General features: G+C 38.2%; 1 protein-coding gene across 1 annotated transcript in view; it reads right to left on the bottom strand.

The window, feature by feature from the left end:
• Window positions 1–13,490, bottom strand: part of LOC134225597 (coatomer subunit beta') — a 77,943-nt gene extending 64,453 nt beyond the window's left edge. Inside the window, exon 1 of the mRNA XM_062705795.1 lies at window positions 13,322–13,490. Coding sequence (XP_062561779.1) covers window positions 13,322–13,432 — 111 coding nt within the window. The 5' untranslated portion in view covers window positions 13,433–13,490. The remainder of the gene's footprint in view (window positions 1–13,321) is intronic.
• Between the last annotated feature and the right edge of the window lie 317 nt (window positions 13,491–13,807).

The raw sequence follows: 13,807 nt of genomic DNA, 5'->3' as shown, positions 1-13,807 counted from the left end.
TTAACCGCAAAATGTGCCAAACATTGAATGACTAAATTGTGCCCTTCATAATACTGTCTGAAGGTTGACATTCTACAGCGAGGCAGAGATGCGTGATGCGGTGACATTCTTCAGATTCGAGAAAACTCCCAACCATACCCACCGTGCTTTGACACATACATGTTTTAGTCGGATCCGATAGAACCTCACAAACTCCACAAAACTTTTCACAGATGTTGTAGTGCTTGTAATAGTACGAAGAAGGAATGTTATAATAAATCCGTCCAAAAAACAATCCGTGAATTGTTATTCCCTTTTTTCAGTGAAAGATAGAAGATGGTCAGGAGAAATGGAAAGGCATTCCATTGAATAAACAGATCACAGTTTTCTTAGAAAACATTTATGAAACGCCGAGTGTGATTCTTGTGAAAATCTTCTCACACCTGTTACAAACTTTCCGTTTAAACGCAGCGGCGTTCATACACCAAGGAGTCGCCCTCATGAGAAACCGAGTTCCTCGTTCCCCACACACACCGCGTACCAGTTGACAGCAAAGAATCAAATCTCCAACAATGGTAACGCTCTCGCTGTAATAATGGTGACCGAGACGGCGGCGACAAATCTGTTTCCACCATCCAAGTTCCAGAATATCGTCAGCAACCTACCATGCAGCGCAACGGCAACGGATGAAGTTGAGGTGGAGAATATTCCACTCGTACCCATTCTAACGAGCTGTTTAATTGGAAAAGTTCCGCCATTGTGGGAAATGGAAAGCACCTTCCCTGCTGTAGGTGTAGCAACGCAATCAACAACGTTGCATACCTACTTTAGAAGAGACAGGATTTTTTTTATTCAAACGGTTAGATGGATAACGTGCGAGCAGTTCAGCATTCGTTTTGTCCGTAGTCATTGAGTAATAAATTTTCCGCGGCTCGACATTAAATTTCCTTACTGTTTAATTAGCTTTCCGCAAATGTACTGTACTCCAAACAGAAAATTTCTTGCCTTGTTTTCTTGAATAGTTGATTTTGAAATTTTGATGCAAGTTTTACCAAAATAACACTTCTTTTATATCACCTTAATCGCCGCTTACGCGAAGAATGCATTGTATAGGCCAGTGCAAAATGATCCTCAGCTAGAATTATAACTTGAGCGCGTGTAGTAGAATGAATAAAATCGAACATTTTCAGTCAGAAATTCTCAAAGACAAACTCGAAGAAACTTCGAAGAATTTCCCAAAGAAAATCAGAAGAATTGTCCAGAATTTTCCAAATTAAATCAGAAGAAATGCAGAAGCATTTTCCGAGGAATTTACGCCCTTCTCTCTGTCTGAGCGTTACGTGATTTGTGGACATTCCCTATTATAAATTTAAATTCATATTAATTTGAACTCAAATGGTAAAACAAAATCCTTTAGTAAATATAAACTGTAATTTACCGAAATTTTCAGGCGATTGAGAAAAAATATGTATGTGAATAGATCATTGACGTAAGTTTTTATTGCATGTTTAATTATATGCACAAACTTTTTCAAAGATGAGGTTTACAGCTAAATGGAATCAGACCTGTGCGCCGGTCATATCATCGGCGGCGGCGGCGTGGTGGTCACTTTTGCCCCAGCGGCGGCGGCGGCGGCGTGAACCGGCGTGGATTAAAAAATCAATGGCTGAAAGAATCAATTTTACCGTGGATCGTTGGATAACGGGGTTTGATTCACACAGTAGGAATTGCTCGTATAAAAACCGACTTCAGTGGATTAAAATTGCAATATTCTGCGTTTACCGATCATCAAACAGCACATTCAAAATAGTCAATTGCCGGCGATACTAATCAATACCAGATTTCAAAATGTTATTTGAATTACCACTATTTTGTTGCTCTTTGATTTTGATTAGGGTAACTGTACCGGTTTTGGCCATGTTCCTAATTTGGCCAATTTTGGGAATAACTCCAAAAATAAAGCAATTCGCAAGGGTTTTATTAGTTCCAACAAGAGATATATCCCTCACGCTTTAACGCTGCTTTCAACTGATCGATTATTTTGAAAAAATATGTATTTTTTAGGGTTGGCCAAATTAGGCACTAAGTTGGCCAAAACCGGTGCACTTCCCCTAATCAAATTTTAACAATAAATCCTGCTTTACTTTTTCGTGACCCCTAAGTGAAGAATTAGATTTCGGTGTCATAGAGCAAATTGGTAATAACTTTTTTCAAAAGTTATTTCAAATTTAGGATTTAGATGCACTTCAGTCGTTTTGATCTCAAAATAACTAAGTTTCCGAAAAAATCTAATATTTTCCTGAAATTTGTTTAAATATGCCAACAAAGCGCTTGGTGGAGTTTCTGAAAGAATTTCTGGAGGAAACTATGATTTTTTTTAATTCCTACAGACATTTCTCAGTAAATTTCATTAGGAATTCCTTCGTAAAATCCTATGACAATGTCTGCAGAATTTTTCTATTTTAGAAAGAATAATCCATTCAGATTCTCTTTGGGTAATTCCTTTAGTAAAACATAAAATATATTCATTCAGAAATTTATTGAAGAATGAACTATTTTCTGATGGAGTTCCTAAGAGAATTTTCTAAAGGACTTTCCGAGAAAATTCCTGAAGTAGTGTTGGAAAGTGTAGTAGGAACCTTTTAAGAAAATTTTGAGCAAATCCCCACAGACATTTCGAAGGAAATCCTAACAGTATTTCCAAAATGCATCAGCGGCTGCTTCCGCATCTTCCACGTTTGCACACCCCAGGCCCAGAGCCAACGTCATGTTCCAGGTTCTCTGCAAGTTCTTTTGCTGGTCTCTCTTTCTGCATACGCACTACATGTCCATCCCACTGTAATCTGCCTTATTTTATCAACCTGCCTATGTCTGCATTTTTGTATACTTAGTTTAACTCGTGGTTCATTCATTCGTCTGCTCCATTTACCATTTTCCACCACGCTGTCAAGTATTGAGCACAGTATTTTCAACTCAAACACTTTGATAATTTGATAATCTGCATCTTTTAACGTCCATGATTCATGGCCGTACAGGACGACTGGACGAATCAACGATGTGTACAGAGCTAGTTTTGTCAGTGTCTGTAGGTAGCTTCATGAAGTTACAAAAGAATTTTCTGGAGAAATTTTTAAAGGATTACCCTGGGAAATTCTATATTAAATTGCTTAAAGTAGTTTTGGAAGAATTCCGAATTTCAGGAACAATTATTGTCAAGATTTTGCTAAGGAACTCCGAAGGAATATCAAATTGATTTTCAAAGATATTCCAAAGCAAAATTCCGAAGCTGACAGAAATTTCCGAAGTAATCCGTTAATAAATTTCTGAAGGTGTTTTTAGAGATTTTTTTTGGAATTTCGAAACAATTTCCTAAGGTACTCTTAAAACATTCTCTGTAGATATTTCAAAAAGAAGGATTTTCAGAAGGTATATCCAAATTTCTGAACGAAGTCTTGACGGAATGTTCAAAGGAATTTTCGTAGATATCTAAGACTGTCAGAAGTTAGAAGAAGAATCTAAGACTGTCAGAAATTTCATACAGCAGCTTTGTGCAAAGTTCACTTGTTTGATTTTTTTTTCGATTTTTCCGTTTTCCGGAAAATTCTCCAAAGTATTCTATAAAAAAAATCAAAAAAAAATTCAAAATTTCCACTTTGATTACATTGTAGATTTTACTTATCATTTGATTTTCGGCAGTAACTTCTTTAGAAACTACAAGTGATTCTTTAGAATTTACACTGGGAATTATGTCGCACTTCGACAAAAATTATTAAGAATTTACAAAGGAAGCATTTTGGAATTTCCAAAAGACATTCTTTGGAACTTGTAATGGGAATTCTCCGAAATTTCCGTGAGAAATTCTTCAGAATTTCCACTGAAGATTGTCTGGGAAGTCCCCGGGTAATTTTTCTTAGTTTCTAAAATTCTTGGAATTTTCGCGAGGAATTTTTTGGACATACATATAAGCGAAATTCTTCGAAATTTAACGGCAATTTCTTCGGCAGTTCTAATGAAAATTCTTTGGAATTATCGATGGAAAAAGAAATTGTTGAAAACTTTCACGAGAAATTATTTGAATTTCCCACCAAAAACTCTTTGAGTTTTCACAAAAAAAATATTGCAATTCTTGTAAGAAAGCATTTGTAATTTTCATGAAAATTTATTCTATTTTTTTACGATAAATTCATCACAAATTCAACTGAAATCCTTCATAATGTCCACCGAGAATTATCTGGAAAACTCTTTGGAATGTCCATAGGATTTTTTAAAAAATTTCTTCAGGAAATCGCTCCTACTTTGCAAGAGAAATGTCAAAATATCGTAGGAATCCTTTAGCATGGTTTCAACAGGTAATAATTCAAAATTTTCACGGAAAATTACTCGACATTTTTACGGGAAAACTTTTGGAATTTAGGGGGCTTTTGGAAAAGTCTACTAGGGGGGAAGGGGTGGTGGGTTTGAAAATGTGAAAATTCGGCCTACGTGGTTCGTGGGAAGTTGTTTAGAAATACTTTCAAAATCTCTTAAAGTAGTTCAAACGGGAATTATTTTCGAAAATCCATTCAGGCTCTATTTTAAAAATGCCTTCGGAAATACATTTAGAAATTCCTGCACAAAACCCTCCAGGAATTTCTTCAAAACCTTCTCTAAAAATTCATTTGAGAGCTCTCAAAAAAATTTTCTTGAATAATCTAAAAAAATTCCACCAATAATTCATTTGGATATTGAATCAGGGATTTTTTTATAAGTTTCTTCCAGGATATCAATTGAAAATTAATTAGATAATGAAATAGTTTTCGGTTGCTAATTGAATTTTTGAAAAAATAAAACAAATAAATTAAACAAATAACACTGAAAAAATCTGAAGGTAATACTGAAAGAATTTCGTAAAGAACCCATCAAGGCATTTTCAATGGAATTCCTGCAGGAAGTTCTGGAAGAATTCTCGGAGAATATTTTAAAGGAATTGCTGGAAAAAGTTCTGAAGAAATTCCTTAGGAAAATTAGGAAGAAATCCCTTATGCAATATCTGGAAGAATTTATTTGAGGAATTCATAGAATAATTGGGTCCTAAAACCCTACCTCGTTTATAGTTGCAAACGATAGTGCATCGGTCAAGAATACTTGAACCGATGTTATAAAAAATCTGGTAAAAATCAAAATCAGTAAAAATAATATTTTTATGTTTAATACATTTTGAGGCAAATATTGGCCTGTGCAACATTTTAGAACGAATCAACCATCAGCCCAAAACGTCAGGCCCATATATTAACTGTCAAAGGTTGAGTCAAGTGCCCTGTGGTGTTTTGCTAGTGCGTTTGAATCCGTACGTCAAACAAGACCGAAAATGTCGAGGAAGCATTTTTCATCTATTTTCAAATTTCAAATTAAACAATGTTCCTTTCAATTTTTGAGTCAAAAGAAAAACTGACGCGTTCAGGATGATTAGCTTCATCGTTCCCTGAAATAAAATCGAATATCGGTTCTTCATTTTAGGACCCAATTGCCGAAGAAATTCATGAGGAGGTATTCCTTTAAAAAATTGAAGAGTTGTTAAACAGTTTTTGAATGGAATTTCTTGAGACATTTATTATGAAATATCTGGAGGAATCGCTACAGAAACTTCCGAAGGAATTCCTTAACGATTCTCCTAAGGAATTCTTAACAACATTTTCGTAGAAATTACTGAAACAATTTTTTGTATGTATCCCATAAGGAATTTCCTGAAGAAATTCGTGAAGGATTTTCTGAAGAACTCCGTAATGGAATTTCTGAAAGAATTTTCGGAGAAATTTTGTAAGACATTTCCGGAAGAATACATAAAGTAATTTTCTAAGGTTTTTTATTGAAACTTTTCGGAGGAATATCTGGAGGAATGTACTAGGAAATATACCAAGTGGTTTTGGCGCTTTGGGGATGTATTCAAGTCTTCACAAAAGCTTATGTGCCACAACAAACATAATTTGCGAGTCACCTACAGGCAGTGTTGTCTTACACTCTGTGCAACGATGGACATTTAGAAAATTCAAATAGCCTTCTATTAGTTGCACTTACTTAGTTAAGATTGTAAAATCGTTTGGATGGAGTAAAATCAAAGAGCAGAATTTTTTGCACAGAGTATAGGACAACACTGTCTACAGATTTAGGTGCCCGACTGAATGAGGTTTTGGCATAGACGAATTCCAAAGACCATTTCAACATTTTTTGTATTATTCTACTTAGGGTCGATTTCTTCACCTCCGCTTAGGCCTTAAACCATGTTTAAGCGTATGGGTAAGCACCGCTTAAGAGTTAAGCGGAGGTGAAGAAATTGGCCCTTAGTAGATTAAATCTACTAGATACAGCCTAATTCAAATTCACAACTAATCAACCAACCAATTCATTATCCAATGTTTGTCACCACACTGTCTTAGAGGCACCATCACTTGAGGTAGATTTGAAATTGAATTCTGACGAGTTCTACCTCAACAACATTCTAACAACTAACTAACAACAACAATCATAACACGAGTTTAGTACTATTCCAATCAATTCCACCACGTTGTATTGTCTTACAAATACGTATTTCGTCTCTGTAAGGCCATCTTCAGTGCCTCTTATTTTACTCGACTCGACTCAAGTTAATTGATTTTTTTTATTGCGATTAGTCATCGGCGTTATTATTATCGGAGGCGCGCCGACCCAAAATCGCCGGCGGGGGCGGCGTGAGTAAAACCACCGGTGGCGGCGGCGAAATTCATGAATTGGCCATTTTTATAAATGTTCTTGAATTCCGTTCCCTTAGGGTTCTTTCAGAAAATTCGTAACGCTGAATTTGATAATTTTGATACCCCACTCTCCCTATCGTAACCCCTTTTTCAGGATGATTTAATTTTTTGTACGGACCGTAATACTTGGTCTGACTTCCTCCCTCTCCCTAAAGCGTTACGTAATTTGTCAACAGTCCCTTAGGAAAGCGAGAAAGGCACTATCGTTACTAGGTTTTGTTACTCTCTAGATTGCAATGCGGCCAGACGGGCCGGATCACGTTATCCACTAGCTTCTGGTCAAGCCACGGAAGCCGTCCGGGGTGGGCTACACCCGCCTCTTTTACTCAGGGTCGGCCTCGACAATGGGGGACTAGGTCACACTGATCAGGATGCAAAAATACTGAACACGGTCGTTTTATTTATGGAACTTTTATTTTTACTCACGTTGTGTGTAGTGTGTATATATGAAGCTGGATGGATCTGCGCGTATGTGGCAAGGTTGCCACGGTATCGGCTCGGAATATCCTTACTTGCGGCCGTTGGGACTAGCTTGCTCCCACCGTCCGAGGATGTCACGGCGTCGACTCGAGTGTTCCGATGTGCGCCGTACGAGAACAGCTTGAGCCTCTTTCGGTCGCTATGCGACTCGTGCACCAGAACAACTGTCGGAATGGTCCAATGCACCGAGTTCATCATTGACGTTTGAGCGGTGCGCTGTTTACTTAGAATGAATACTTTTTCATTCATCGAGTTCATGCAAGTGTTCATTTTTAGTAAACAGCGCCCGTCTCAAACGTCATTGTGTTCATTCGGAGCATTGGACCATAGGGTTCTCCTGAGAAGAGGTCACTAAACCACTATGTCCTAGCGGGAATGAACAGGGCGGACGATCTCGGGCTTGCTCACGGTTGAGGTTAGGTCAAAACGTGACCAAAACCTAATGGGTCCTATTATAATAGTGGATGGGTCTTAGAGTAAAGTTTTACGGGAAGTTCCTCGGCAACTTAACGTACCTGACTCTTAGAAAAGGTCTCTTAGGGTTTATTCCTAGTATTAGCAAAACTAGCACTTCTCACTCTTTTTTTATTAAACTTGGATATTTTTATAAACTTGGATGTTACTCCTTCGAGCTCTTGAGTGGAAAAAAACGAGCCGAGGAATTTATTGTCTGACCAACCCCAAACCAGACTCATTGAGCTCCCCATTTGCCAACTGCAGAATCCATCAAACAATGTAAGAGTATATTGTGTGTGGTATTGGTAAGTGTGTTAACAATCTGTTAATCGATAATCGAGCCATTTTCTCCGGATAATCGAGCCTCCGGATAATCGAGTCCGGCCTGTACTGATGTTATGTGTTATATGTATACTGACATCCCATAGCAAGATGTTGAGGGGAAGGGTCATTTGGCCGAAATCCATTCGGCCGAAAGCCATTTGGCCGAATGCCGAATGTCGTTTGGCTGAATGGGTCATTTGGCCAAATAGACCTGTGCAGGAGTTCATCAAATTCAATCACCCGATGGATTTTGACATTTGAGCGGGTCGTCTTCTCGAACAAAAGTTCATTTTGCGTTCATTATGCGACCCGCTCAAACGTCATAATTTCTTGGGGGAGTTCATTTTGCGTTAGTCTATGGATCATTTGATCCAGGCAGGACGGATAAGGGAATAGATTTCAAGTGAAGTTTAGAAATGCGCAATAGACCCGTTTTGCTAGTTTCACGGGTGGGAGTGTTGAGTGAAGTTTGATATTCTGTGAAACTGGCAACACAGGTTATTAAATTAATGTACATACCTCCATACAGAGGCAAAAGGATTTAATTAGAATAGTTTAGAGCGGCGATGGAGACTGTGGCTCGTAGATTGAAGTGAAACTAGTTTGTAAGTTATTTCATATAAATAATAAGTTCAATAATATTTCATAATCTATATACATAAAAATGAATTTCTGTCTGTCTGTGCCTTATAGACTCGGAAACTACTGAACCGATCGACGTGAAAATTTGTATGTAGAGGTTTTTGGGGCCGGGGAAGGTTCTTAAGATGGTTCGAGACCCCTCCCCGCTTTGGAAAGGGGGGCTCCCATACAAATGAAACACCAATTTCTTCATAACTCGAGATCTAATCAGAAAATAAATCAATTTTAGGCGAAACGAAGTTCGTCGGGTCTGCTAGTTGCATAATAAATTTCGGCTTTGGAGCTGTGTGAAATGGACACTGCTGTCAAAACTGTTACTTTCGAGCCAGAAAGAATCTGGCGCAACACTAGTTAAGAATTGATTCTCAATAATGCTGCACAGCAGACCTGGCCGCTTTTATCTGTGAACTACATTTATTTTTCTTGCCAATATTTATGTTTGAAGCACAAACATAAATATTGGCAAGAAAAGTGATAGATATAGTCAAATCTATCACTTTCCAGGATTCTTTCACGAACTGGCTGTGTATGTATAAACTAGACTGGCTTTTGGCGACACACCTTTAACCTTCCGGGACTCGCATTGTTGTAAAAAGTACAACACATTGAGTAAAAATGGGATATTTTTTTAGTCAGTTGACCAATTTGCACCAAACCACCATGTATTCATCAAAAAATCCATCATTTCAGAAGATAATAAAAATGATTCGATAGAAGGCTCGGGTAAATATAGGTAAATAAAAGGCTCAGGTGCACTGGGAAAAGTGACCAGTAATGAATTATTTATTTATTTCATGAACAATTCATCCTAAAGTAGCGCAATTTTTTCTATATTATTTCTGACAATAACCTTGAAGTTAATTCGCAGTTCTCAATCACCTATGACCGTAGGTGGCCACCAGGCGGCCTTCCGGAAAACCCGGAACGTTCGTAAAATGGTAATTTTGGGAAGTTCGTTCTACAGCAGCGCAATTTTTTCTAAGCAATTTCTGACGGTGATCTTAAAGTTAATACACAGTTCTTACTCTGCTATGACCGCAGGTGACCAAGAGATGGCCTTCCGGATAATCCGGAACGACCAAAAAATGGTCATTTTGGGAGTTCGTCCTAGAGCAACGCAATTTTTTCTAAGCCATTTCTAACGAAGATCTTACTGTTAATTCATAGTTCTTACTCTGCAATGGCCGCAGGTGACTACCAGACGGCCTTTCCGCAAATCGTTCGCGAAAATGGCCGTTTGGTACAGTTCGTCCTAGACCAACATTTTTCTTCTAAACCATTTCTGACAATGACCAGGGAGTTAGTCAATTATCTTTACCAGACGATATTATATAGAGTTTTCCACCTTCACCATAGGTATAATAATAACTCAAAAATATACTACGCAAACAAATGAATGACGAATTTTATCATAATAATACTTAAATAGTAGTCATTGATGATAATAACCACATCAGGTATTCGAGAGATATTGAATACCAATCCAATACCTCTTCTAAGTTAAGTTTTTCGACAAGTATGATGTGTTTGTAATGGCCATCTAAATTCCTGAAAATACCTCAATGAGGTACCATACCTACTTGATGTACATACAGTACACTTTGCCTTACTCGATGTACTGTAACTCGATGTGAATCCTGGCTATAGTATGATCAGCTTCTTGATAACAATTTCGATAATAATAACGAGTGGCCAACCTCAACAAACATTAAATGCTGGTAAAGGTCTTATTTAGCCAAAAAGAAGCTACCCGAGCAGGAGCGACGACCTCGATACCAGAAATTGGTATGAACTAGCCTTGCATAAGAGGTAAAATACCAAAAAATAATACCAAACACTTAGATGCAGAATACTTGAGCTATAACATGCTTAGGTATTTCAATACCATACGAATAATAATTGGTTATGCATTTGGTATTGAAATTCAATTTAATAATTGAGTTTGTTATGGCTTAAGTATTATGCATATTAGTTTTTAATATTATTCCTTTGGTATTTTACCTCTTATGCAGGGCTAGTTCATAACAGAGTACGGTATTATTAACAGAATTAGGTATTATTGAGCCAATTTCTCCTGCTCGGGTACTTCAGCTAGAAAACTAGACTGTTTGTTGGGATGTGATAGGAACGCAAAAGACGGAATTCTAATTGGATGTAAGACACAAGTTTTTCCTGCATTTCCAATTCTAACAGTTACTGCTAGACTAGTCAAGTTGAAGGTACAGAATTGAAATGGAAACGATACGGAAATTCATTTCATGTTCTAGCGATTGCTGGAACATGAGAAATATGGATAAAGATACAAAGTAGGCGAATGAAATGAACCTGAGATCGAACCCAAGGCCTCCTGCGTATAAGACAGAAACGGTAGCCATATGACTATCAAGCACACTTTTCTGAACACATTGGTTTTAAAATACCAAATAACTGTAAATGACGGCACGTTTAAAACCCACATATCCTGAGATATCCAACAAAGCTGGTTGATTCATATATCACCACCTAGCGGATGTAATCCAAACTAAACCGTTTTTCAGAATATTGGTTTTCATTCTCGAACAGCTGTGTAGAAGACGGCCACTCTCTAATATCACAGATCCGGGGATATATAACCAAACTGGTGATCTCAGATGCATTAGCACTACTCTACGGATGAATATTAAACTTCATAATTTTTCAATATATTAGTTTACAATCCCCAAACAACTTTGTAGAAGACGGCAATTTTCTAAATCCCACAGATCCCGAGATATCTAAGAACTGATATCTCATATGCAGTAGCGCCTCCTTGCGGATGAATTCTAAATTATTCAGTTAGTAAATAGATTGTGTTGTAAAACGATTTACCAAATAAGTAGTGCACAGATTGAAGCATCCATCTACCAATAAATGGATCCAATTTCATACGAAAGAAAACACATAGAAATGTTTTTTTTTTTATCAGATTGAAGTCTGCTGAAAGTTAGAAGGAGTAAAAACACAGCGCCTGTCGCATATTTTATGTGTCATTTCTTTTGTCTGATCCCGATTCTGTGGAATACAAGTCACGTCAGAGTTTTGCCCACCCCGAGATTGCACATCAGGAAACTTCCTAAGGTAAGTATTCTACAGCATGGTACCGACCTCAGCGAATTTTTTAACCATCAACTGTTGTATATAGATTTTCTTTTACAACCAGTTTAATCCGAAACTCGATCCGAAATGATTTAGGGTTTAAGGAGAATGTGGTTTAGCTAATCGCTTTTGAATTCCAATTCCAATTCCATTTGGTTGCTGTGTTCAAAAGATATAACGAAAACGTTATTTAGTGTTTCATAAGTTTGTGATGAATAGAACAATGAACTCTCTAATCCCACCATCGCGTTGTGATGTGGTGGGTTTTACTCTGCCTTTCCCGATCGAGTTGTTGGAGACTAAACTGTATGTCCACTCCACACATGCCTGTGGAGCCTTCAGCAGAACAAGTTTTTCAGCATCAGAAACTTGCAAAACAACGTCTGTCTTTCCCATCCATCCAACCGGATCCAGAACATGCAAGTGACGTTTATTTCAAAGAAGATGACTCTCTTTCGGCACGAGAACGTCCGCCTGGCACATCCTATATCAGAGGATTTTAACCGATAAAATTAAAGTTGCGTCGTGCCATGTGCCATTGACAGCTAATCCTCAATTGTTTCCCCCCGGCGCGGTGCACTCGCCGAGACCCTTTCGGTAATCACCCGCAGTGTTTGGAAGAATTGTGTAACAAAGAAGTTTAGGATTACACAAAAGGTAATGTGGCACGTGGCGGCGATCGACACCTCTCGGTTCCCTCGAGGGCCCGCTGTCGAATAATTACCTTCCGTTCCAACGAAGGGCGCGGTGCGATATGTTTCATTTCATTAGATCTCCTCCTACAGGAAAATCGAGAATGATACAAACGAAAGAAAAAAACAAACCAATCAAATCCAGCAGCCCCTTGGCTAATTAAATTATCGCAATCCGAAGAATTTCTCTTTGATACATTCCCGCAGTGCCCGCGGGCGACCACACTGCTGCTTCCGTGCGTATGAACACTGCCACATATTGGACGAGGCGTTGGCGTTGGTGTTTCTTAGGAATCATTCATCGTATGTGGGGGGCTGGTGGGGGGAACTGTCAGAACAACGTCTGCTTCTACAAGCGAAAAAAACGTGAATTGGACAAAAAAAAGCATTAGCGAGAAATCAACACTGACCATGGATCGAAGAAATGTTGTACTGATATGGTGGATGGAGGCATCGCATGCGAGAGAGGTGTTTGCTGGAATGTTTCAGGGCACCGAATGGAACGTTCCGCAGATATTGGCCTGATATTAGCCATCGTTTGCTTATCAAAGCTAACAGCAAAATTGACTAATCTCGCGGTTACTTTAATGAAATGGTCATTCATCTATTAATATATTGTTCCTTGTCAGCGTGGATTCGATACTAGCTTCTATTAGAGAAATAACTAACATATTGTTTTGCATGGATTTCTGGTGAAATAAATCAGACTGACTTCAAAAACTTCAATTCGTTTTTCGTAAAATAATAAATTCATTCTTTAATGCTCATTCGCAATCCTTGAATCCTTAAATTAAGAAGAAGAAATAAATCACCAAACAAGGAGGGAAACCATCGTCCTTCCAGAACCCATGTTTTTTGGCCACTTACCAAATTCATAATGTCCACTTCATCGAGCTGCTGCTTCCGGAGTCGTTCTTCCCGCCGGAGTGCCGCTTCCTTTTGCTGATGCCGGCGCTGTTTGTTTCTCAAGTGTCCCATGTTCCGGTCCGGCGGCGAAGGCGACGTCGGTGGCGCACTTTTTCCGTTCCGTTATTCTTGCGGTCCTGTATAGTTGCGAGCAGCCTGAAAGTTAAAGTAAACGACAGGAGCGGGATGTTAAAGTTATTCGCCAAATTCGCTCTACGTAGTTCATTCTAACTTAATCTCTGTAAGGCGAAGGGAATAAGATTAAGCATATGCGGTATTTCGAAAAATTTCGTTTCAGATGGTTCGAAACGAAATTCCGCGGAATTTCGCGGAATTTGAGCATGGCGAAATCTGATATCTTGATTTCGTTTCGTTTCGTAAATTTTCAAAAATTTCGCTTGAAAAAATTAGCCTTTAACGAAATTTAACGTAATTCCGCGAAATTTG

This window comes from Armigeres subalbatus, chromosome 3, assembly GCF_024139115.2.
Source record: "Armigeres subalbatus isolate Guangzhou_Male chromosome 3, GZ_Asu_2, whole genome shotgun sequence".
NCBI lineage: Eukaryota > Metazoa > Arthropoda > Insecta > Diptera > Culicidae > Armigeres > Armigeres subalbatus.
This window is presented reverse-complemented; position numbering and strand designations above follow the sequence as displayed.